General features: G+C 33.8%; 1 protein-coding gene and 1 non-coding gene across 3 annotated transcripts in view; both read left to right on the forward strand.

Moving 5' to 3' along the window:
• The window catches only part of ZNF385B (zinc finger protein 385B), a 340540-nt gene that overhangs the window by 268189 nt on the left and 45571 nt on the right, over positions 1-26780 (forward strand). For both annotated transcript variants that reach the window (XM_049773466.1, XM_049773467.1), the window contains exon 3: positions 12534-12644. In XM_049773466.1, the coding sequence (XP_049629423.1) occupies positions 12534-12644 (111 nt within the window). The remainder of the gene's footprint in view (positions 1-12533; positions 12645-26780) is intronic.
• On the forward strand, positions 22613-22724 carry LOC126009806 (U6 spliceosomal RNA). Its single transcript, XR_007496005.1, has one exon. It is a non-coding gene; the product is annotated as a U6 spliceosomal RNA (small nuclear RNA).

Here is a 26780-nt window from a genome sequence, read left to right on the forward strand (position 1 = left end):
CTGAGGCCTTGTCAGTCTGCAGCTGTCAGGTTCTTCTCAGTGCAAGAATTGAGAGGGAGTTGTCCTCTATCTGTGGGTCATGCTCATTTCCACTTCGGTTTGCAGATTGAAGAATACCCAAGTTTCTGATTTTATACTTTTCCTGCCTATCTGGATTTTCTTTTCACATTATACCTTTTAATTTGTGTCATGAACCTCAGCATCAAGATGTATCTGATTAGTTACTGAACAGCCTTTCAAACTTGGCTTTGACAAAAGAGTTTTGAAAAGATGTCAGTTAATGCATTTGGCTGTAGAGAGGTTATATTGATTTTTAAATCAAGAAAAGTCATTTCTTCCGTAGTCATTTAGAAAGCCCTTGTAACTGTGTGTGTGTATGTGTGTGAGTGTGTGGGTGTGTGTCTTTTACAGGAGGGAAAGGCAGATATATCTTTACCTATTTTGATTTGGAGACTTAGAAACAATTATTTTTAAAACTTAATTCATTTAAAATATTTTATTTTATTGAAAAACTTATTTTAAAAAAACAGAAAGTAATTTGGTTACTTGCAAGCTAGATTTTCTCTCTTCACATAAGAATCTCAAATATTAGTAAGATACTTTTTACAGACATTTTAAGAAAAAAATTTAATCTTGGAGACATGTTTTGATAGTTTTTTAAAAATCATCACTTTTGAAAGAACAAAAGAGAGTTGAGGAGTTGACTCAGAAAGCTAGAGCCATACTTTACACATCAGATCCCCAGTTAAATCCCCAGCCTTGCAGATACCAGCCAATGACCCTGAACACTACAAATAGCATTCCTATGCCACTAAGAGTTACCCTTCTCAAAAGTAAATAAAATGTAAAAGAGCAAATGGAAAGGCCAATGAAGACTAAATAATTATTTAGCTAGACTTCCTAAACTTCAATCTGAATCTTTTCTTCTGGTGTACTGTAGATTGACCACTTCTCTGATTTTCAAACAAGTATCTTACATTTCATTTTGCACACATATTGAAAAACCATTTCAGCCTGCATCCCTAAAATGATTGATTATGTGTTTCATTTCACCCTAAAAAGACACAAGAGTGAAAAAGCACAGGAGACATCTTATCTCACTATTTTAGATTTTCTCAGTGAAGATAGTTCTTATTTCTACAACTGAAAAGCATACTTTAAGTACCAGTGTGATAAGGTTTTCTTGTCAGTTAATTGTTCATCATCAACTCTGTATGTCTTAGAATGTTAGTTTTCATTGAATATGTAAATAAATCACTGAGAAAAATATAAAGTATTAATACTATAAGGATAGTAACTTTTCCACAACCTCCCAATTAATTATACTTCGTTCATCTCTGTGCTACCAAAATTTTACAATGGGCCCCAAATATGGCTTAGTAGTCTAAAGAATTTACATCAGTAGCACAGGCTGAGATTAATAAACTCCATTCATACACACACATATGTGCCCACTTGCTCATTTATGCCATTTTGATCTCCAGAGACCTAGGACCTGGATGCTAGCATTAGTGGCTCTTGAAACACCAGGTCAAGTATGAGATCCTGAGTTTAATCTCTGAAGTACATGGAAGCAATCTTGATTGTCCATGATCTGGGAGCCCAACAAGGCAAAACAAATAAATAAATGAAATTTACAATATGACTAAATCATTTTTTTTGTTAACAGCAGTGTTTATTTTTTAAATTTTTTAAATTAATATCTTTATTTAAGCATCATGATTACAAACATGTTTGTAGTTGGGTTTTAATGATAAAATGGACACCCCTCTTTACCAGTGCAACATTCCCATCACCAATGCCCCAACTCGCTTTTCCTTCACCCCCTGCCTGTATTTGAGACAGGCATTATTATTCATTTTTCACCCAAGATTGCAGAGTTTTTTCACTTTTCTTAAGTGTTTTCATTTTTATAATATTTCCTCAAAAGAGCATTAAAGATTTTATAAAACAATTTTGCTACCTGGTTTTTAATAGATGTTATGGATCTATAACATCTGAGTGCATTCATTTGGCTTAGAAAGGGTTTCATTTGTATGTTACTAAATCTTGTAGATAAATTAATTTTTTTTCAAAAAGCATGCTCTGCATCCTGATGGGAAAACATATCTCTTCCCCTCCCACAACCTAATGGATTCCAGTCACATCTAAATATTTCTAAGGATGGTACTTACAAAGGTAAGTACTGGAATTTTATAGGAGATGACATGTAATTCATAACCTCATTGGTTTTCCCTCCATTGAAAATAACAGTTGTAGCTGGGGTAAATAGCCAGTTAGCCATTAACCAGTTAGTACCTCTATAGTGCATTAACCTTAATATAAGTGCAATTGAACTTTGAATCTTCACTCATTGGCATTTTAATAGGAACATCAACACAGAACACCTTGTCTATGTGTGAATGCATGTCTGTGCAAGAAGGTATGACTGAACCTTGAGTTTAGTGTCATACCTGCTACAGACCTAAGAAGATTCAAAATTAAACTGAACTTAATGCAGCACTCTTTGATGTGGCTTCTTAAATTACCCCACTGCATAACAACAGCTTTGCTGCTGCATCCCTCTTGATCACTGGCAGCATGGAAAATCACCAGGGAGCGGAGCTAGCCAGGAAAATGGAACAGTTTACATTTGCACAGACCATATTTGTTACATATGGGGATCAACAGTTAGAAGCTAGAAGCTCAGTTCCAATAAGGTACACAGGTCTAATCTTACAGCATTGCCACTAACTATTGACTGTTATTCTAAAAATAAACTTTGAAAAGTATTTCTTCTACTCAGAACAGTTTAAAATTTGCCCTAACATTACTGGTTTTCCACCCAAAAGAGGAGACAAGTGAAACCGCCCATTAATTTACCTTTAGCATTTTTTGTTTTTAAGGTTCTGACAGGCAGACTCTTGTCTCAGGCCACCAAAGATTGGAAGCAGAAAATGAAACAAAAAATGGTTGCGCTCAAGCAGTTTTTATTAGGAAATGAAAGGAAGGCTCCCAAGTGGGAAGGGGTTCCAGACTAGATGGTAGTCATCACTCTCCCATTTTCTACCTTTCTAACTAGAGGTGAACAAGCACCTTTTTATATTGCTTTATTTTAAGTACCATACTTACAGAATTGCTCATAGTTGGGTTTTAGTAATAGGATGTATACCACCCTTCACCAGTGAATCTTTTCTGCCACCAGTGTCCTCCAGTTCCCTCCCCCTCCTGTCTCTGGGGCAGGCATTTTGCTTCTCTCTCTTTCTCTCTCTCTGTCTCTGTCTCTCTGAAATGGTGCCATGCATGTCATTTTATCCCGTTTCAGTACCCATTTCTTGTACAGAGTAATCTCAGTTCCAACCATCATTTTCACAGTGGACCCTTCTCTACTCCATCTGCAGTCACTGCTCTTTGTAGGTAGGTGAGTTTCTTACAACTTTTGATCTTTTTATTAAGCCTAGAGACAGCCTATCTATAAATCTATCCTCAGGGTCACTCTATCCTTGATGGAAGAGAGACAGGCAGGATGTTAAGGTGGCTGTCACCTTGCCGTTTGTGCTCATAGGCCTGGCTTGTGACTTTCCACTCATTTTATCCTTTCTCCCAATATTGTACCAGCTAATTCTTCCTTTATTCCTGTTGTATCTTTGCCATTAGGAAATTTTAATAGTCTGAAAATGATAAATATGAAAAGGACCATAAAAATCTCTTTACAGATAGCTCTTAGGTTTTAGGTAACACATGTACTTATTACAAAAACAAGAAATAACTCATGGTCATTCTGGTTTTCACTTTTCTCTTATGAGCCCCCAATTGTACAGAAGCTTATTGGGAAGATCTCCAAAGAGGTTGCACTGAGCACTTAGGACCCCTTAGGGAACTGCCACAGTGCAGCTCATGTTAGTGCTCATTTTTGCTTAGGGATGTAAGGGTGGCTCTGCTATCCAATACTCTTGGTTTAAGAAAATCCTTTGCAGGTTCCTTAAGTGCAGGTTCCTTTAGTGCAGGCCACACTAAAAGTAAAGAGTATGACCCTTAGTGGTATGATTGTATCATATTTTTTTCTGGTTTATTTGCTCAGGGCAGGGCACACATGGTAGCAGCACCCTAAGAGCCAAGAGTAAGCCTGGTTCTGTGCTTAGGATGTACAATGCTCAGGATACAGGTGGTACCAGGGATCAAAGGTGGTACCAGGGATCAAACCTAGATCTCTCACATGCAAAACACCTTACCCACTGTACCATCTCTTGATACCAATTTTGCCAGTGCTGTGATTCTGAGTTTAATGTCAAATTCCTTAAGTCTTGAAATAGTGTCCTTATTTTCATGTATTTGTATGTTTGTCATGTAAAACTATCTGAATCATAGTAGTACATGATACCAAAAGATGTCTTTTAGGAATTATCCACAGAAAAATAATATTCCTTTCTCATTCTTTTCTTTCTTTTTATCTTATAACACTTAAAACTCTCAGAAAAATATGTATTTTATTATTTGAGACATACCTGTCCCTGTAATTAGAAGACTATTTTTGGAAGCTTGTTTTACACTATAATTCCTACTCCCGAAATAGTGTGTAACTTACAGCCAATTCATATACATTTTTTAATAACTTAGTTTGCAAGAGAACAAAGTATTTCTGCAAATTGAAAAAAAAACTATAAACGTGTGATGTATGTAAAGAAGCAAAATTACCCAAGGACAAAATTGTGTAAGTCTTTATGAAATACTCAATTATGAAAAACTTATACCTGCTACTATCAGAATGATCTAGAAAGGGGACATTATTTTATGAGAGAAGCACAGATATCTTAGCCTTCTACATTTCCCCCCTCCAAAAAAAAAATCCTGAATTAATTTATTTGGGGAAAAATACTACTGGAAAATTCAGATTTGCTCTAGTTTTTCTTTCAAAGTAGACCTTTAGAATAGATAATTGTGTTTGCTTTTCTTACTCTAGTTATTCCTTTAGTCAATGCAATATATAATTGTTATTTGATGAATACCAGAGAATTTTTAACAATGCCTGCATATGAGTTTGAGTGACTATGTAAGTTAAGAAATGCAATACTATCTGTGCTCCACTAATCTGTGCTCTACTCAGATATTAAGCTCCAATTCTCTGGACTAACTTTAAATATTTTGCAGAAAATATTGGCAATCATCAGGAAAATTCTGGAAAGGGATGTTGGAATCTCAATTAATTTTTGCAGCAATCAAATAATGCTTAATTGTCCATCTCAAAATAATTAGAAGACTCTAAATCTTTAGAAATAACAGAGCATATCATAGCATTATTGGATCTAATTCTTAGATATAGCTTTATGTATTATTCTCTGAGATGTGTGTTGTGTTATTTTGGCCTTATAGCAGTTCTGAATATCTACTCAAGTTTTCTGGGGGAGTAATGGTATTTTAGTGACACAGGGAACTACTTCTTCTTCCTATTTTTCTTTCTTTTTTTTTTTTTTGGCAAGGTATAGTCAATGTGTGGTTTTAGAAAAACCCAGAATTTTTGAAGCAAGGATCTTTACAGCCATATAGCTTTTGTTTGAAGCAGCATGCAGGGCAAGTGGCATGTCATTTGTCCATTTGTCTTCTTTTAGTGACAATAATGCCTAAAGGTAGACCCCTTTCAGGGTGCTCTAGACAGAATAAAGAGGTTCAGTAAGATAAGTTTCAGTTTATTTACATCCCTGAATAAATCAAATACTGATTTCATGGTTACATGCAATCTCTATATCATATTTTATGTGATTTATTTTAGGTTAAAATATGATTTGAAATCCAAAGCTGTACAAAGTTGTGAAGTTGAGAAAATGTTGCCAAAAACATGTAGTTGTTTGTATTTCTATTTCTAATCTTGCATGTTTTGTTTCTATTTAAGTGTTCAAGAATATGAAACATGGCGAAACAATAATATAGAGTATGTGATCAGAGTACTTAAATATAAAAATATTTCTTTAACTTCAGAGAAATATTTCTCTTCTTCAGTGATGCAGCTATCACATCTCACTATGTTGCTTTATGAATATTTGAAGTTCTAACAAGACCTTATCAGCACATTATTTTCAATAATGAAAAAAAAGGAAAATTGAAAAGTTGTTCTTTTTTATTACTATAATTTGATAATATCATGAATTTTTTTAAAAAATTGTGCTTGGTGTCAGGAAAAACCTTGTTCACATTTTTATTTGCTTTGCAATCAATTTATCCAGCATTTAATTTTCATCATCAGACAGCCTCCTTGAATGCTTCTAGACTATCCACTGTAGGTCATCCAGCATCTCCAAATATGAGTACACTACATCATGAGCCATTCATACCAGTTGCCCAAGTATCTCCAGGAGTTCACCCTCAGGTCCCTTAAATATTTTTGGAAGCCCCCAGGACTGATAGGTCCAGAAAGCCCCAATTCACAGGAATTTCATATCTGAGATCCAATTTGCATTAAGTCAATGATAAGTACAAATGACGATAGTCCCCCAATAAATAAGCGGTATCTAAATATTGTTTTGTGCACAAACCCAAAAATTGAAGAAAGTGTGTGAAGTTGCACATACACAAAATATTAACTTACCCTAAAGATATGAATAGGTCAGAAAGAAAAAGTGAACTTTAACTTCTCTGAGAAAGTTTTCCTTAAACACCAAAATAAGCCTTATGTTAATTTGCATGAGTTGTCTCCTCTTCAGTGTTCAGAAGTTCTAGAAACACGTCCTTTCTTCTAAAAACCCACAAACTACAGCAACACTTAGGGATATGCGTCTTCCCTGCTCAGTGCTCTTTAGCAGGGAACTGTGTAAGGAGACATCGCTGTTCGAATCAAACATTGGCTTCATCATCTACAAATTCAAATCTGTGCGTGACAGATTAGTAAATCTCTCAAGGACTCAGATGCCTCATTTGTCAGAGGAGGATTATACTTGTAACTGCCTCATGTGATGGTGTAGACAACACTAGATAATCCCTGAATATAGTTTCTGGCGAATGGAGGAAAGACCTCTTAAACTCAGCTGCTCTTATTACGGGGTTGATTGTTATTATTACACATCTAGAGAGAAATGATTCAAAGGCAAGTATCCCTGGAGTATAACATTGATGCCATTCTTAAAGGGAAGAGCCTGGATACTGGTGTGAGGAAATAAAGGCTGGAGTGAAAGGAGACCCAAGCAAAGGTGGAGACTTTTCTATGCCTATTTGTGCTTCGTTATTTTGCTTAATGGCCTCTTCTTTTTCCAGCCTCCAGTTAATGAGAGCATGCGTGGTTTTTGGTTTTTTTTTTTTTTTACATTTTTACACTTGCCTTTGACTTTTCTTTTCTTGTCTTTGACTCATCCTAGTCATCTAATTGAGACATCTGAAACATATTACCAGAAATGTTTGTTAGATAACTAATTTTTAAATTTTAAAAGTTAAGGTTTCAGTTTCTACATGTATTCAGTAGAAAATCTAGTTTAGCCAATAATAATACTTTGTATATAAATGCTAAATATGTTTGGGGAAAACCTTGAAAAATATGGCTATATTTGAGATTCCCTTATCTTAAAGAATAGAATGTCCAGACCTTTAGGAATAAATTAATTAAATTTAAATAAGTAGATTCTCCTACTTTTCAAGATAGAATGGATTCCCACCATGGCACAAGAAAGCCTTTATAATTGTTGAACCATCTTTACTTTTTAACTGGGTGATGCTCATTTGACTCTTCTACCCAAACAATTCGATAGCTAGTGATTCCTTCTTGATAGCTAGAAAGTTTTAAGAGGCCCAGAAAAATACAATTCAAATTTCAGGCCTCTTCACAATGATTGAGATCATCTAATATTTCTAATTCTGTTTTCTTTGGCTGAAGTTCCACCCAGTAAAACTACCTAGAAAGTAAACAATGTCAGCTGTGAATTTACTTGATCATTACCAATCCGCCTTACTTTCTCGCCATCCCACAGCTTTCATCTAGCTTTTAGTGACTGCTGTGCTGTTTCTTTTCCCGGTGGCTAGGTTATATTTGCAGCTGCATGTTTTTATATGATTGCTTAGCCTGTGTAAATATAAATTACATTTTGGTATCTCATTGAAAGTAATGATCTCTTTAAAAATTCACACAGATTTGTGGCTTCATAATCTTGCTGAATACACCAAAGAGATGTTGGTTATTTTGATTTTGAAACATAATGGATCGAGTGATAAGGCCAGCTTCATTAATTCAATTCATAAGTACTATAATATAGTAGTTAATTTGTCCATACATAGCCTCCAATTATCTCCTCAATTCCTGGTAGCAGCCACAACCTCATCTTTCATTTTTATTACCTACCAGTTAATTGCACTAATAGGTTTTGCTTTTCATTTCTACATGATTCTCATTAGACAAAGTGGCATGTGTTAACTCTTACTGCTTTTTAGTTAGTAAGCATTTCATGCCTTTTAATCAGAGATAAGCAAGGAAAATAAATTTTTTAATTTTCATGTTAATGTTCTTATTAGCTTCAAAATCCCAGTTGACTTCTTAAAACTTTTACTTTTTTTTTAGAAAAGAGGAGGCTTAAACCAATAATTTTTTCCAGGTAAGGAATATTACTATTATGAGGTAGTTTTTTTCTATTAAAAGATAACAAGTATCTTTAGCATTAATTACCACTGATTCATAATGTTTTCAATCCTACACATGGGCAATATGAACTTACATGTGCTAATTTAATGTGTATTTAACGAAATGATCATTTAAGTGATAAATTTTAATAATTATGTTCTGAAAACACTTGTCTATTTAGCAGATAATCTGAAAAACCAACTGAATCTATAAAATCTAAGTATTTAATTGAAATACCTCCAGTAATTTTTCTTAATATGATACATATGGAATAAGTAGAAAAGATGAAATACTTATATGGTTTTGAGTATTGTAAATTGAATCACTTCTATTTATCACATTTTCAAATTTATGAGAAAGATGTTACTCATGTTGAATTTTTATTTATCCTGAAAACTGATGCTTGAATAAAGGAATTATCACTGATTTAATATACATAGGACCATTATGAATACAGAGAACTGACAATGCATTAATATCCTGACCTCATATAATTTGGAATCATAGTTATTTTTATCTAACTTTTAGAGATTTGTAGGAAAGCTAAGAAAATACTTAGGATTTTATCACTTTATACAGATAGTTAGAGAACAACTGAAAACTTTTTCTATATTATTCTCAAGTTCGAATTAATCTAAAATGACTCAGGTATCCAAATCCCTTTGAGATGACTCAGGCAAAATACTCAGAATACTAGGTAAAAATATGTGTGTCAAAGTAAGAGATGAATTGGCAAGTGGAGCCTTTTATTTTCTTGATATGTATATATTATTTAAAATGTTCTTTAAACTAAATCATTTTATCCCAAATCATATTTGAGTAGGGAAAACAATTAGAAAATTCTGCAATAAACATCTAAAGAAGATAGAAATTTAGAAAAGAAAAAGAACTCTTCCCAAAATAAACTCAAGAAAATACAGAATCAAATGAAAAATAGAGAACAGACAGGTCTGAGTAAGAAACACTGTGGATATGTTTTTCTTGTGATTAGTTTTTTAAAGGATAGGGAGAAAATAGGAGTCCATCAAATGTGAAAAGAATGGTATGCAAAATCTTGTTTTTTTTTAATCGATTTGTTCTTGGGGTCCACATCTGTGTGATGGTTGCCTGTTTCTTAGGAACCAATTCCAGAGCATGTAAAATTTGTCCCGTTGAGACATCTTATTCCCTATTTGGCTTATTTTATGAGAATAAGTAGAATGAGTGATATACAACTCTCACTTTGGTGAAGTTTCTGGAAGGAATCTTCTTTAGTTTGGTTTTCATATAACATCTGACTAGGAACTGACCTGTTTTTGTATTTGGAACTTCCATAGTATTCACCTTTCAAGGACAAAAAGTGCTCAGCTTTAGAGACATAGCAGTATTTTTAGCTGATGTGGTGCTAATGAGAGATTTGAATAAAATTTAGTTTTTCAAGTTTCTTTTTTAATTTAGGCAATTAACAGTTTCAAACAAAAAAATTCTTTTTATTGTTAATGCCTGGATCTGCACTCAGAATTTACTCCTGCTGGTTCTTGGGGGAACATCTCTGATGCTTGAAATCATATTCAGGTCAGATGTGTGTAAGGCCCACATTTACTACACTTTTGCTCTGACTTCAAGTTTCAAAAAAAAAAGTTTTAATATTTTTTGGCCACACCTGGCAACATTCAGGGATTATTCCTGGCTCCGTGTTCAGAAATTACTCCTGGCAGGTGTGGAGTAACATATGGGATTATGGGGATAGAACCTGGGTTGGTCACATGCAAGGCAAATGCTATACCCGCTGTGCTATCACTCCAGTCTTGTGAGTTTCAAATTTTTGTGTGTGAGTTTCAAAATTTTTAATGGAATGTTTCTGTTCAACAATCATGTCGATTGAAATTTTAGGAATATTTTTATTAATGTATCTCTGTCTTTCTGTATTGCTGTATGGAAACAAATAGGATATTTGTTTTAGATGTTGGAAGCTTAATTTTTAATTTTAACTTTCAATACATTTTTGAAAGGAGCAATAGGAAAGAACATAGATAAAACTGTAATCTTGTGAATATTATTACTGTTTTTGGAAATAATTTGTTTTAAGCAAATATAGCAAGTAAATTATAATTTATAGTATGCAGGTATAACAAAGTAACTCAAAATAAATACAGAATTGTTCTACTTAGAAGACTCCACTCTATGAATGTTTAAGTGTCTCGAACCATGTAAATGTTCATTACTGGGAATACATTGTCCTATCATCTCTATTAAACTTATTTAAAAAAAAAACTCAATTGGCTAATTGACATATTCCTTAGTAGAATCTGTAATCTACTTTCCATTTTTTAATGATTTTTATTTTGACCAAAGTGGATTATATATCTTTTACAATAATATTTTAGGTACACATTAACATTGAATCAGGGGAATTTCCACCACCAAAGTTGTCCTCTCTCCACCCCCATTCCCAGCATGCATCCCATATTCTCCTCTTTAACCCCCCACACCCCAGGCTTCTAGTATAAGTGGCCCTTCTGTGTCTACCTTGTAGTAGATTGGGTATCGATTCTGTTGTTGTTGATTGGGTTTGGTATTTAAGTCCGATCATTTTTATTACTACTTAGTGATCATACAACTGTTTGGTCTTAGTGCCTTCCTTTGTTTCCCCCTCAAATTGAAAGGTGGAACAAGTTGGTTCAAGTTATGTGGTTCTGTTTTGAGTCCTTCTAGAAGCTATAAATACTAAATTGATAGAAGAAAGGTAAAAAGGAAGAGAAACACATCAACAATACAAAAAGAAAAGTCAAACAAAAATCCAAAATCACATCACAGCAATAAAGACAAACACCACACACTAACCACAGTCCTGAAATAAAAACAAAACAAAGCGTAGAAAATGAAAACAACAGCAAACAATAACAAAACTCTCCCAAAATTATTTTGTGCTGCTTTTCTTTTTTTTTTCTGCATACACACAGTAAATATTGGAGAACTGTCCATTTTAAAGTGTTTAGGTTCACTTAATTATCAGTTTTACAGTTTGTAATTTTCTGATCAGGCAGAGTATTTATTTCTCATCTTCCATCAACTAATCCGATTCTGAGCTGTAACCTCAGTAGATCCCCTTGAAGATAGTATCAGATGGTCTGTCTGTCTTGTGTATGTTGTGTCTCTTTCTTGTAACTAATGCCTTTTTCATCATCAACATTGTTTTTTTTTTGGACTGCCAGTTGTTTGCACTAATGCTAGAGATTATGTGGAGTATACAAAGGCATCACTTGTGTAATCTTTTTATAGAGTTTATAGGCAGTTTTTATTTGTTTTTAAGTATGTTAGTGCCTTAGTGTCATACTTTTCAGCAGTTGAATACCTCCATCACTACACATTTCTCTGAAGATAGATTGTACAAAGGAAAAGAATGTTAAAAAAAATGTTAAAAAGTCAAAACTCTGGTTTTCAAAAGGAGTTATATGTACACTAATCTGTTCTGGGCATTTCAGTGTACATGTGTGTCTAGTAAAATGAACTTCAATCTCTCATATATGAACCTAATAAAACTAATCATTTGCTATGCTTAAGTGATCTAATCATTTAATAATTTGCCATTAATAAAAATTTATAAATTTATTATACATATTCATTTCAAACAACATTTAAATCATTTGAGTCCACCATGAGTATTATCACTTCATATAGGGAAAACTTTTGCAAGGTATTATTTACCCTACTTTGATGACTTCAGTTTTTCTTGTCTTTGATTTTTAAAAACTTTGCAAGACTTTTTAAATAGATTTAAGATATCTTGGGATTTGATGATTTTACTGTAATATTGAAATTTCAAGCTCATACTTTTATTTGTTTTTATTGTTGGAAGCATGTACTCATTATTCAACAAAAATGCTTCAAATTAAAAATTAAAGCCTTAAGTTAAGAAAATGGTTTAATATATTCAATACTGACTATCCTATGAAGTTGACAAATTGACTTTGTTCTTCAGATGGATCCTGTGCAGAAAGCAGTTATTAACCACACATTTGGAGTGTCCATTCCCCCAAAGAAGAAACAAGTTATTTCTTGTAATGTCTGTCAACTTCGTTTCAACTCAGATGTGAGTATTACCTTTTTATTGCTTTTGTAGACTATCACCCTAAGAGTCTTACTTGTTCAAAATATGCACAGCTCTTCATATTCCTGTATTCTCTAGAATCCTCTCATTTTACTGCCACACTTATGTGTTGGTGTCTTTTCTTTAAAGATTTGAATTTAAGACCAGATGCTAAAGCAATTAAATTATTGACCAATCTGAAAATATAGGTTTTTGTATTAATAAATTTTACCTGTACCATTTAATACTTAATCCCACCAATTATACTCCAGAATATTTATTATCAGAAAGTCTGACAAGGCTTCTAAATGTAATTTTATTAAAATGTAACGAATGCCAAAGAAATTTCTCTAAATAGCAAGTATCACATTTTATGTATATGTGCCAAATCATATTAAATACTTGAGAGAATAGTTTGTTATACGATTTATATTTTTTCAGACTATAGAAATACAGAGAAAATTTGTAAATTATTTATCTAGCCATCATAACCACCCAACTACAAAAAGATGAGAAAAATAATGAAAATCCATCTTTTGTGAAAGTGTTTTTAAATATGAAAATAAAATAACATGATATCAAAATAAATTAGAATGCTCATAATACCAAATCACCATGTGAATTTAACAGCCAATGCAAATCTGGAAATTATAGAATATATGGCATTTTCTTAGTTAATTCATTCTAAGAGCTATTTAATAAAGAGTTTGTTATAGAATTTATATTTTGGGGAAATACTAAGCTAATAACGATCTTTGCTTGAATATACTATCAAGTGACATATCATTATTAATGCTATGATTATTCTTTAAAGGAAAGTAGTAAAAAAGATACTGAAAAATAGTGAAATAGTGTATTAGTGTCAGAAAAATATAAATATGTCTATCTTTATTTAAAATTATATTTAATGCAATTTCTGTGAGAAACCCTGGATGATTATAGTCAATAACATTCATATTTAAAAACTGCTAAGAAATTACATCTTTGTGATCTACTTTCACACTATAAGAGGACTGATGTTAACTAGACTTAGTGTAGTGACCATTTCATAACGCATATATAAATGTTGAATAAATGCTGTCCTACATTAAAGCTAATATGGTGTCATTTTTTAGTGAAGCAAAATGGTTTTTATTAAAAGAAATATACTTAAAATGTGAAAGTAGGGGCTGGGCGGTGGCGCTAGAAGTAAGATGCCTGCCTTGCCTGCGCTAGCCTAGGACGGACCGCGGTTCGATTCCCCCAGCGTCCCATATGGTCCCCCAAGCCAGGAGCAACTTCTGAGCGCATAGCCAGGAGTAACCCCTGAGTGTCACTGGGTGTGGCCCAAAAAAATGTGAAAGTAGAATAAGAGAAGAATATATTTTCAGGAGAGAACACAGGTTTGAAAAAGCAAGTGCACCATAATGTTAATTTTGCCTCTGTTTTGAAAAAAGACCTGTTTCTAACTAGCTCAAGAAAAAAAAATTATCATTTGAATATATTGTATCATTTGACTTTTAGTATTGTGGAGAAATTAGTTCACCCCAAAATCATTCCTTAGAACCAGCAAGATCTGAAACCCATTCTCAGAGGCCTCTTTAGAAAATGCCAAACTGTTTTTAAATGTACATAAAAAAGCAAAGTCCTTGAATAAAACTTTGATTTATTTTGAGGACATAAACTTTTTGACTTTATTGCTTAATATACAACTTAAAATAATCAAGACTGAATGAATAATATAAACACATCGGTAAATAAAATGAAATAAAACCTAGAAATACTCCAGCAGTTATATACAGACAAATCACTGTAGAAAGATGAATCTTTACAACAAATAGTTTATTCGGGTATCCATATGCAAATTAAAAAAATAAAAGCCCTCATTAATGCCTCACACATAAAATAAAATTTAATTAAAAATAGGGGCCGGAGCACAGCGGTAGGGCATTTTCTTACATGCAGCCAATTCAGAAAGGACAGTGGTTTGAATTCAGCATAACGTATCATCCCCCTTGCCTGCCAGGTGCGATTTCTGAGCACAAAATCAGGAGTAACCTCTGAGCACAGCCAGGTGTGACCCACCCACCCCAAATTTTGTTTTTATTCAAAATGATTGGTGGTGGGAATGTTGCATTGGTGAAGGTAGGTGTTCTTTTTTATAACTAAAACCCAACTACAGACATGTTTGTAACCATAGTGCTTAAATAAAGATATTGATCATAAAAAATTAAAATAACTATAAGCTTAAAATATAATACCTCTATATGGAGACATAGGGAGAAAAGTCTCTGTAACCTTGAGTTAGTCAAATATTTTCTAGGAAACAAAAATATATGAACTTTAAAATATTGGTATATTAATATTCATCAAAATTTAACCTTTTTGTTTAAATAATACTATAGAACTTTTATGAAAATAAATATACACACTTGCATAAAATATTTATAAAACATAAAAGATGTATGAAAATATATAGTTTGTAACTCAAAGAATAACTGTGCCAGAAATTCCTATTTTTGAGACCACACCCAGGTTTACTTGAGGCTCTGTGCTCAGGAATTGCTCATGCCAGTGCTCAGAGGACCATGTGCAGTACAGAGATTGAATTCAGGTCTGTCACAAAGACGGAAGGCACATTACCCTCTCTACAGTCTCTCCAAAGTGTGCTACACACAGATTTGGAGAAACATTTTACTAAAAAAATATCAATAGCAAATAAGCATGCAAAAAAGATACACAGCATTATTAACATTAAGGAAATTCAGACCTCATTTAAAGAACACTGAGAAATTAAAATGGTGAAAGCAAATTGATTGCAATATATAATTGTGACATTTTGATACATTATTAGTGGGAATGAAAAGGGCAAAGGTACTTTGGAAAAGTCAGTAGATATTTCTAAGGGTTTTTATAAAGCTAACTCAGTAATCTCAATTTTTCCTCAAAAGAAATGGCAATATATGCATAATATATGAGTATAATTGATATTAGCTTTATTAATAATTTCTCCAAAATGAAATTGCCTCAAATGTTCATTTATTGATGAATGATAAACAGAAAGTAGCATAGCCATGCAATGGAATACCGTTTAACACTATAAAAGTATACGGTATTAAATCATGTATTAATTACTTATTAAATTTAATACAGTAAAATTATTATGTTAAATAGTGCTATATGAATGACGTTAGAGGCAGCATGGGAAATGATAGTTTGTATACAAAGACTATCTATGTACTCTATTACTTTCTAAAAGTGAAAAATTCCAAGTGCAGAAATTAGTAGTTAATAAGAACACTAAAAGTAGAGTTAGGAAAGTCACTACAGAGGGACATGAGGTAACTTTTTCAGATGATGAAAATATCCTTTATCTTCAATTATAATACATTCTTGAGAATTGTTTCCTTTATTAAATAAAGAGCTATCTCTGGGGCAGAGAGATAATACAGTAGGTAAGTGCTTGCCTTGTACACATCTTACCCAATCTCTGGCATCACATACAGTCTCCTGAGCTCTATCAGGAATGATCCCTGAGCACTGGTAGTATAACCCTTCCACCAAAAAAAAAAAAAAAAAAAAAGCCTACTTATTTTTTAAATAGATTTGGAGATATGAAATGAAGAATGCTAATTGGCTGATTTAAGGATTTTATTAATTATTCCTATTCTTGCAAGCAAGACTTATTGAATTGAGAAGTCCATACCCAGTAAAGCTCAGAAGTCACTCCTGGTTTTGCACTCAGAAATTATTCCTGGAAGTACTTGAGGGATCATATGGGATGTCAGGGATCAAACCCAGGTTTGTGGCATTTAAGTCAAGAATCCTACCCACTGTGCTATCTATCACTCTTGTCCCTCCAGAGTTCTTTAAAGGTTGACAAAATAGAGAGATGTGACAGGAGAGCACTTTGACCAGCTGCTTTGAAAGTAGGAGCTTCTTGCTAAAGGAAATATGCAGACTCTAGATCCGGGGTCTCAAACTCGCAGCCTGCGGGCCGTTTGTGGCCCACCATACAACATTTTGTGCCCGCGGCCAGCCTTCAAATATCGCAATATTCGCAATTAATCGCAATAAAAATCGCATTAGTAAGAAAAAAATCACATTAAACATTCGCATGCCCCGAGTAGTTCCATTCAGGGTATGCAAATGTTTAATGCGATTTTTTGCGATTTTTTTCTTACTAATGCGATTTTTTATTGTGAATATTCAATAAGCGAAATACCTTATGCAGCCCTGCCTCACCCCGACTTTGCCTCCTGCGACCCCCAGGTAAATTGAGTCTGAGACCCCTGCTCTTGATGTTCCCACACTTATTTGGCTCACATTCCCTTTACAGAATTATAATTATACAATGCACAACTCCCACAAGTCTTTCTTACTTAAGTGAACAAAGAGAACCTCCCACCCCACTCTGTGAAATTGCCCCCAAGCTACTGCCACCCACCCTGGACCAACCATCACCACCAAGGGGGACAGTATCACCCTTCTTGGAAAACATTCATTGTGTTTGCAAGACATTTTGTTTTTTTCCCAGAAATTCCCAAAAAGAATGCAATCGAGGGTGGCATAGTGATTTTAGGCAAATAAAATCTGAGTCAGATTTCTGACCACCACAACTATACAGTAATAACTTTGTGTCATTAAAAATCACTGTGGTAATTGGCCTTAAGATCAATAGAAAAGTATATATACTTTATATATACATATATATAATATATAATAGAAAAGTATATATAGTATATAATATATACTATAGTACCCTGTATGTGGTGGCCTCATATTTTACATACCCCTTGGGTGATTTACAATCTTACACACTTACACTGGTTTTCTAGGCATTAAATTCAGGGCATAATTGCAGAGTTAGGACATAAATGTAGGTCTCTTGCTTCTAAAATCAGAGCTTTCCCCCACTATATTATGCTGCATCATACATTGACTCATTTTCTTAGCATTGATTGAACACCTATTTTATGCCAATCACTGTACTAAGTTTGGAGTACAATAGCATTTGGTGACTTGCAAATAGTGTGAATGAAAGTATCTAAGGATTGTCCTCATGTAGGTCTCAGAACATGTTACAGACCTTCATTTTCTTGATTTTTATTATTGAAACACTGTGGTTAGAAGGTTGTTTATACTACAGTTTTATTCACAGATTTTTAAAATTGTTCATGATTGAGTTACAGTCACACAATATACACGCTTTACCAGTGTGCCTTTCCCACCACCAGTATCAACAGTTTCCCTCTCACCCTCCCTGATACCTTCTTACCTCCTACATCTTTTTATATATAGACAAAGCACAGTTGTAGAACACTGGAGTTGGAGTACTTGAATGTGATTTTCATAATTTTGATTTCATTTATCACTTTAAAATGATAGATCTCAGTTTTTTCTATACAATAGTGTAATATGAAATATATAATCTTTGAGAGGACCACATTATTGCATATTATGAATCATTTATAAGTAATTTAAATACCTCCATCATACATGTAAAACAACTAAGACCTAGAAAGAAAGACTGAATTTTGTTTTACATTTGTGTCTTGTTTGGGTGAAGGCCAGTATTCCAATTGTTTTATTTTCTCCACACCAAAATTACTTTGGGTGTCACTTCTCCTTTGAATTAAACTTATTGATTGCAGCAATGTTCTTCATAGTTAATTATAGGGAAATGAACAAGTGAATTCACTTGAGCATGTGACCACTCGCTTCCTTGTCATCTTTCACAAACTTTGTTGTTAATAAAAAAAGAAATTAAATCTCTGAGTCATGCCTTTAGACTCCAAGCAGCTTTTCCACTAATTGTGGATGACCAATTCACAAGTGTGACATACACATGTTCCCAGCATTTACTAATGGCGCTATAATCTGCATAGCTGAGCTTGAAAATGAAACATTTTTTATTTAGGGGATAATTTATTACTTTTTAATTACCCTATTTACATTTTAATGTAAGAATTAAGAAGATGCTCATCCTATTTTCTTTAATAACATTTCTAAATCAGCCCAAGTCTGAATTGGCTTCGCTCTTCACTGTAGAAAATATGTTTATTGAAAAATCTGGAAGGCAGATTTGTGCAGCAAACATACTGCAGTCTGAAGCTCTTTGTATCCCACATAAAATGTTTCAGGGCAGCCCTCATGCATTAAAATTCAATGTGACCTAGTTTAAGGGTCCCATAGCCCCTTTTGTCCAGCTTTTAGCGTCATAGTAGAACTTCACTGCTGGAAAGCAAAAAACTACAGCTTTATTTATACAATACAACATTATGTAAATGAGAAAGCATTAATCACAAACATTTCCCAAATGAACCTTTACAAATTAACACCATTAACTTTGCCAGGGGCAGACACTGCAATCCAGGAATAATACATCCTTCTGACTGAGCCCCAGACATTTGCCCAAATACGTGCAGCACCCAAGTCCCAGTTTCTTTTTGTCTATGTTTTTATTTTCTATTACAATTTAAACTGGGCATTGGTGTTATTCTAAGTATGAAGACCTCTTCTCCAATGAATGAGAACTGCAGCTATCACATAGTCTTGGACTGATAATCTCATTTTACCATTTAGCTCAAAATCAATATTTCTAGAACTTGATCTTGCATGGGAACAGATGTTCTAGATTGTTCTATAGCTGACTTATTTTTATTACAGTTGACAAATCTATATTAGTTTCAGGTTTATAATATATTTTTAATGTTTGTTTGTATTCCAAAATGATCACTACTTTAAGTCTAGTTATCTAGGCTTGTTTTTTTTTTTTTTTTGCAGTATGAACTTTTAAGGATGTCCTCATTTAGCAATATTCAAATATAGATTACAGTTTTGTAAAGTACAATTATTCACTGTTGAAAACTTCATTCCATAACTTCTTTATTACTAAAAGTTTGTCCCTTTTGACTCCTTCCTCCCAATTCACCCATCCCAACTCTGGAAAATAGCAATCTTATCTATATTTGGTTTTAAATAAAATTTATGTGTTATTATAGGAAAAAAAAGAAACTATAGTTAACATATGCTTTATAAATATCTTTAAGGCTAAATCTTCTCTTTTCAGATGAAAAGATTCCAAGATTTTGAAGATTCCAAATCATTTGTAATTTGCATATTTATTTCAATTCCTTGGAGATCAGTAGCTTAAGAATGAATTAATTCAAATGATCCTCAGACTAATTCTTAAAGGAAGGGCAATGTAATTCTCTTAATATTTAACCATAAAGATGATTCTTATTGTTATTAGTATATCAAGAACACATTTCATTATAAATACCCTTAATATATGACTGGCATTTTTATGCTTCCTAGGTAAATCAAAATGGAAGCATAATGGTCTTTTAAATCAAGTATCACATATTCTAATTTAGGAACTGTCCCTGACCCTTTGATATGCAGTATTCATCCCTTAATTGTTTGAGCATGAAATGCAGTATCCTAGTTGCTGACCATATAAGCTCCCTAACATACTTCAACTAATCCATTTAAATTGAATGTACAGTATATATTTTGAATAGCCTGATCAGCTTCCAATTTCATAGAGTTCTCATTTTTTACAATTTTATCTTATCTGTGAGTCCTTGAGTTGTTTTTTGTCTTTGTTTTATGGTTTTTAGTTATCTGGTATCTCTCATTTTAGCTGACCATCTCTAGGCTCTGCTCCTTTTTTCATATCTTCAAGTATAAGAAGATGACCTTGTGGCATTTTGTAGATTTATGTCAGACTGATTACGTACAACTGGACAGGAACTTAAAAGTTTTCTTGGAACTAAAAATGGCAGGGTGACCAACCATTTGAGTGAGCATTTCTATGGATGACCTGGCCCTGCTGTTTCTTACTATAAATATCTATTTTCGAAAGTTGAATCATTTAACAATCCTTTCAGTCCCCACATCACTGCAATTCTTGTGTAATTGACATTTCCTAGTGTCACTTCCCTCTGCATTGTACATCTAGAACATTTTAGCAGTTTTCCCTTTGGACAAAGTCACTGAAGTGTGCCCCCATAGGTCTTTCTGACTATATCTCTTTTGTCTGTTTTTAATTTATCCCCATTTCCTTACTTCTTTAGCAATTAATATAAATACGATCTAAATTCTCTTCTTGCTTAAACAAACTGCCTCCACCCGCCATCTGCCACTTCTGAGGCACTAGTGCTGCTGCCACTAGAGGCCCTGATGTCCTCAGTCATCCAACAGAGACCCAGCTATCATGAGACTGGTGAGAAAGAAAGTCACAACTTTGGTTCCACTAAATGCCCTTTGCACGTGCTATTGACGGAGTTTCATCTCTTTAAGTATAGAGGCTGATTCCACCTCCCTGACAGCTGTTGTGAAGCAGCAAGTCCCTGCAGCAGCTGTAGCTTCTTCTCCAAGAAGTGGAAGCAGCTGGGACACAAGCGCCCACTAGGCGCTGCTTTTGAAGATGTCCCTTGCAGCCAAAGCAGCCAAGAAATTCAATCAGAAGGGACCTGCTTGTGTTTCCTGAAGAATCGAGCTTCTTACTATAAAGGCATTTTACTGTTGGCTGCCTAATACTTGCTTTGAACTATAGAAATTCTTTTTTTTTTTTTGGGGGGGGGAGGGCACACCCAGCAGCGCTCAGGAGTTAACTCCTAGCTTTGCGCTCAGAAATTGATGCTGTCTCGGGGGTTTATATGGAATGCAGGAGATAGAACATGTGTTAGTCCTGGGTCAACCGCCTGCAAGGCAAATGCCCTACCGCTGTGCTACCACTCTGGTTCTGAACTCTAGAAATTCCAAGAGTTATCATTGTTTCTCTTCTTCTGTCAGATTCCGTTCTGATCCATCATACATTTTTTGCTTTATTCACCACAGCTGCCCAAGTTGAGCTATTCTCTTTTCTTCCTCCTGCTTCTTTTCTGGCATACTGTGTACAGGCAAGAGATATAGAAGAATAGTGTTGAACTGAGTATAAAAATAACTATGGAAATTGGGGCCGGAGCGGTGGCACAACGCAGTTCAGGGGCGCCAGGAGCATAGTCAGGAGAACCCCTGAGCATCACCAGGTGTGGCCCAGAAACCAAAAAAAAAAAAATATATATATATATATATACTATTTTTCCAATCAATAAGACATTTATTAAAACTTCATAAGCTGATTCGTTAATAATTGGATTCATCACCTTAAATTTAGATGCAATTCACTGAAGAATTTAGAGAAAAATTAAAATATATATTAATATATTATGACAAACTCTAACCTATATTGAGGGTTGTTGTTTTTGGACCAAAATTGGCAAAGCAAAGCTCAAGGTTTACTCTTAAGTCTGGTGGTTCTGTGAAAAGAAAGCAGGTCAGATACATGCGAAGTGGGCCCCCTACCCATTATCTGTTTAGCTCCTCTAATATGCTGTTTAAATTATTTTTAATGTAAAATTTAAAATTCATTAAGTACTGAATTCAGTATTTAATGAATTTTAAATACTGCAGTTGATGGTATATTGTATCATGATGCATCAAGGAAAACTTTTATCATTTATGAGTGCCCAATACTTGACTCTATTTCACACACATTTTCTTTTGGTGTGTTTTTGTTTTGTTTTGTTGGGGGGCACATTTGGTGATGCTCAAGGTTTACTCCTGGCTCTGTACTCAGAAATTACTCCTGGCAGGCTCGGGGGGCATATAGGATGCCAGGGATCAAACCATAAGTACAGAGTAAGCCCTGAGGACCTCTGGGTGTGGCCCCCAAAACAAAATCTAAAGACAACAAATATATGGTAACAAATAATGTGTATGTGTGTTAATGCTCCAGATGAATTTCCTTGCCCTTCACATCACTTTCTGACTGCCTTATGCACCTTTATACTCCTTCTCTTGAAAACCCCTGAGGTAGAAGCTCCTTATAGTATTTTGATTAATACTGTTTATAAAATGTATCATCATGTCTACATGCAATTAGATTTAAACATGTGTATTAAATATCATGTGTTTACTTCTTAATAATTGGTGCTAATAAAATATGTAAGAGGCTTTAAAAATATTAGTGCCAAAATTGGAATGATACAGGGAAGATTAGCATTGCCTCTGCTCCAGGATAATACACAAATTTGTGAAGTGTTCCATATTTTTAAGTACAAGGATTAATGTTATGGAGAGGCAATATTCCCTGGTATCAATATACAATCATTGTTAAGGCTCTTATTGATCATTCTCCAAAAGCATCTCCTGTCAACATATCTTTTATGTCTCTAAATAAAATATATATATCCTCTTTAGGGTTTAAAAAAAAAGAAGAATATTTAGTGCCTGGCAAGCTTGGTTTCACTTATGCTAATGGTAGCTTCCCATTCAGTAAGAAAAATAATCCATGCAGATTAGTCCTCACTGCAGACTGAGTAGATGATGAAGAGGTTTAGAGAAAGTAATGCTTAAACAAAATTCTGTGGCTAATATTAAATTAAAAGGTACAATAATATTCACCTTCCCAGGTTGGAAAGTATAGACCACAAAGTATGTCTCAATTTAATCTGCTATTAAATAATAAATATTAAATAATAAAAATTATAGAATGAAAAGAATAATTTTGTATGTTTCAAAAACTGATTCTGTCAAAAAAAAAACAGGAGTGAAGATGAATCGATGACATCAAATGGAAAGTTAGAAAATGATAGCCTGCTTTTGTCAGACATTTTACATTTTTCCCATAAATAAGACTATTTATATTGATTCTTAGGTTTGGAAGGTAGTGAAGCAGATAGAAGGTAATTAAAAGCATAAATCTCAGGAGCTTGGGAAGGTAATTCTCTGCTTTGCAGACAGAGCTGACAAAATGATGAAAATTTTTTGCTTCAATATGACAGAAATATAGCGTGGTTACAGGAAAAAGGAACATAACGTGCTAAAAGTTCTGTTCAATAGCTGCTGTTTAACAGAGCTCTTAACAAAGTTCACTCGGCTTTTTTTTTTTAACATAGAGTAGTTACTTATTAAATAAAAAGGTGACTTCAAAGTAATAGTGTAATAATACAAAAATGTCACAGTCTTTCTCAGAATTACCTTGTTTTAAATGGATATTTAGAAAATTGGTACTGATTTTAAATTCATCCTGAAAGAAAAGAATGAGCATGAATAAAAGTGAGGTGAAAAAGATTTATATATCTAAATAATACATATCATTATATATTTAATTACATATAATTCAATATTTTGTCTTTGCTTAAAATACATAGAAAGTTCAGTGCTGTTTATAAGAGTTTAATATGTGACATGCTATTTATAATAGTTTAATACTATTCAAAGTATGATTGACTGAAAAATATGATAGGAAGAAGAGTAAATATAACAGAGAAAATACCAAGAATACCCATGTATATCAGAATGTGTCCACACAGAAAATAAAAACAGTCTCTATCACCATCAGTGATACAAGTTTGGCATATTTCTTTAATTATAGAACAGTAAAAATACCCATTTGAAAGTACTATCAGATTTTGTCATAAAATTCTTATGTTAAAAACTCTTTTGGAAAAGGACATTACTCCAGAGAATATTTTCAAGTCATTTTATTAATGAACTTTGTGGTCTAAAAATTTGTATTTTTTCTTTTTTGAGTGAATTACTTTAAGTTTCTATTGGTTTTAGAGTCAACAGTAAGATAATGTTTTACTCAATTTTTTTATGGATCAAGATTCTTTAGTTAAAAATTTATTCAGGGGCCAGTGAGGTGGTGCTAGAGGTAAGGTGTCTGCCTTGCAAGCGCTAGCCAAGGAAGGACCGCGGTTCAATCCCCGGGTGTTCCATATGATCCCCCCAAGCCAGGGGCAATTTCTGAGCACTTAGCCAGGAGTAACCCCTGAGCATCAAACGGGTGTGACCCAAAATACCAAAAAAAAAAAATTCATTCAACATGTGATTTAGAATCAGATTAAATTTCAAGTCTAAACAGCTGTAAATTCCTTGAATTTGTTGCTTATTTTTTAATGAAAATTTTATTCTAGACATATTTGATTTCCCATAACTTGTCTTTATTTAAAATTCTTGAGTGGTCATTTGACAACTTTCACAACAAGGGCAAAAGAGACAATACAGCATTTGCCTTGCATGCAGCCAATCCAGGACAGACAGTGGTTCAAAACCTGGCATCCCATATGGTCCCTCATGCCTGTTAGGAGCAATTTCTGAGCACAGAGCCAGGAGTAACTCCTGAGAGCCATCGGATGTGACCCAACCACCTTCACAAAAAAAATTCACAAGAGAAAAATACTACTTATTTAAGACAGAAGCAAAATAAAACATAAATGTCAGCTTCATTGCTAATAAATAATTGTCTTAATAAAATTCAGAATAACTTGAGGGAAGAGGTAGCTTTTAGCTTTTTCTCAGTGGCTCTCTGCATGATATCAGTTATTTTCTCTGGGGTTAAAGAACTTCACATATAGTGGGTCAGCATGGAAAGCAATTGTTTTCTTTTGTGGTGCCAACAATCGAAACCAAGTTATCATATATTCAAGATCTATGCTTTGCCACTGAGCCACATCCTAGCCCTCAAAAACAGCACTAAGGAAAGCCTCATGGAACATTAGGACTTAGTGAAAGAGAATGGAGCAGGGCCAGAATAAAGTAGGCAGGACACAGCATATTAAGAATCTGCTTTAAATTCTCATGTTTAAAGCAAGGGAGACTTTGTTGTAAAAAGGACATTCCTAGGTAAGTTGTTTATAGATTAAAGAAGTAATTAACCTGACCCAAGATCAAGTTCTTGTCATGCAGAACATAAGCAAACAAAACAAAAACCAGCTCTTAGCTACAGAGAGCTGATTAGTGCTTGTTGCGAGAAAGAGGTGAGTGAATCAGGTTAAGGGTGAGTGTATGGTGAGAAAGGAAACTATACTTTTAAGATGATCTTGATGTAAAGTATACAGATGTCAAATTATAATGCCAGGAATTATTCCTGAGCACCCCTAGGTGGAGCCCCCAAAACAAAACAAAACAATAAAAGGAAAGAAAAGTAAATAAAATAAAATCCCTACTCAGAAAGGAAGGTAAAATGAAAAATACAGAATCCCTATCCTCATAAACCTGACTAACTGGCCAGAAGAAATAAATTAATATACTTATTAACTTATTAATATGCTGAACTTCATGACATTAACTGTGCGGTAATACAATTTGGGAAAAGACAGAGTACCTGGACTAGAACAATCTCCAATGGAAAGCTGAAATTCGGCTGTTTTACCAGACGCCTGTACTAACTACACTCTACAAACATTATCTCTGTATTTGCACAGGAACTCTTGGAGAAAGTGAGACCACAAAAAAAAAAAAAAAAAAAAAAAAAAAAAAAACCAACTAAACAACCTTGAAAGAATCAGGATTTTAGAGAAAGAGAATTTCAGAATTATGTGATGCCAGGATTAAAAACAGAGCTTCTTAAGACCACAGAGCCTTCCATTAATAGACTGCCAACATCTGAACTCTTAGAGTCTAAAGTTATACAGTTTGTCTACAAACATGAACTTTTGTAAGGAAGATGTAGACAGAGATGTCTGAACATTCCTTCATACAGAGCCAATGTCTACAGCATGTTCTGGGATTAAATTGTTTTTAGTGACTTAAATTTTCTAAGCCTCTTTTAAAAGAAAAAAGAAAACCTTAGGTTTGTTTATTGAGGCAGGGGAGGGCTCCTCTCACTTTAGTTAAGAGAGTTTAGTTTTCTAAGTTTACTTCCTTAAACTTTTTTTTACTCAAAACCCATTTCACCCAAGAAATGCTAGAAACACATCAGATTTCATTATGTGGTTCATTTAGAATTTATTTTTGGTCATTGTGCATTTGAAAACTTTTGACTGTTTGACATAGTTTTTGTACCCTTACAATGATTTTCTCTACCCCATGCCATGGCCTAAAGTTCAAGAAACTAGATTCTAAATAATATGCAGAGTAAATTCTGTGTCTACTATTCAGGAAACAGATATAGTGAAAAAGGATTCCCAAGAAGACATCATTCTGTGACACCAGATTAACTCAAAGGGCTTAGAGGAGGCCTAGATTCTACCCAGCACTTACAGTCCCCTGAGAACCATAGGAGGAACCCATAAGCACAGAGCCAGGAGCAGATCCCAGCATTGCTAGTACGATCCTGAATGTAAAAATAGAAAAATAATACATAACTATGGTAAATATTCT

The sequence above is a fragment of the Suncus etruscus genome, chromosome 5 (assembly GCF_024139225.1).
Source record: "Suncus etruscus isolate mSunEtr1 chromosome 5, mSunEtr1.pri.cur, whole genome shotgun sequence".
NCBI lineage: Eukaryota > Metazoa > Chordata > Mammalia > Eulipotyphla > Soricidae > Suncus > Suncus etruscus.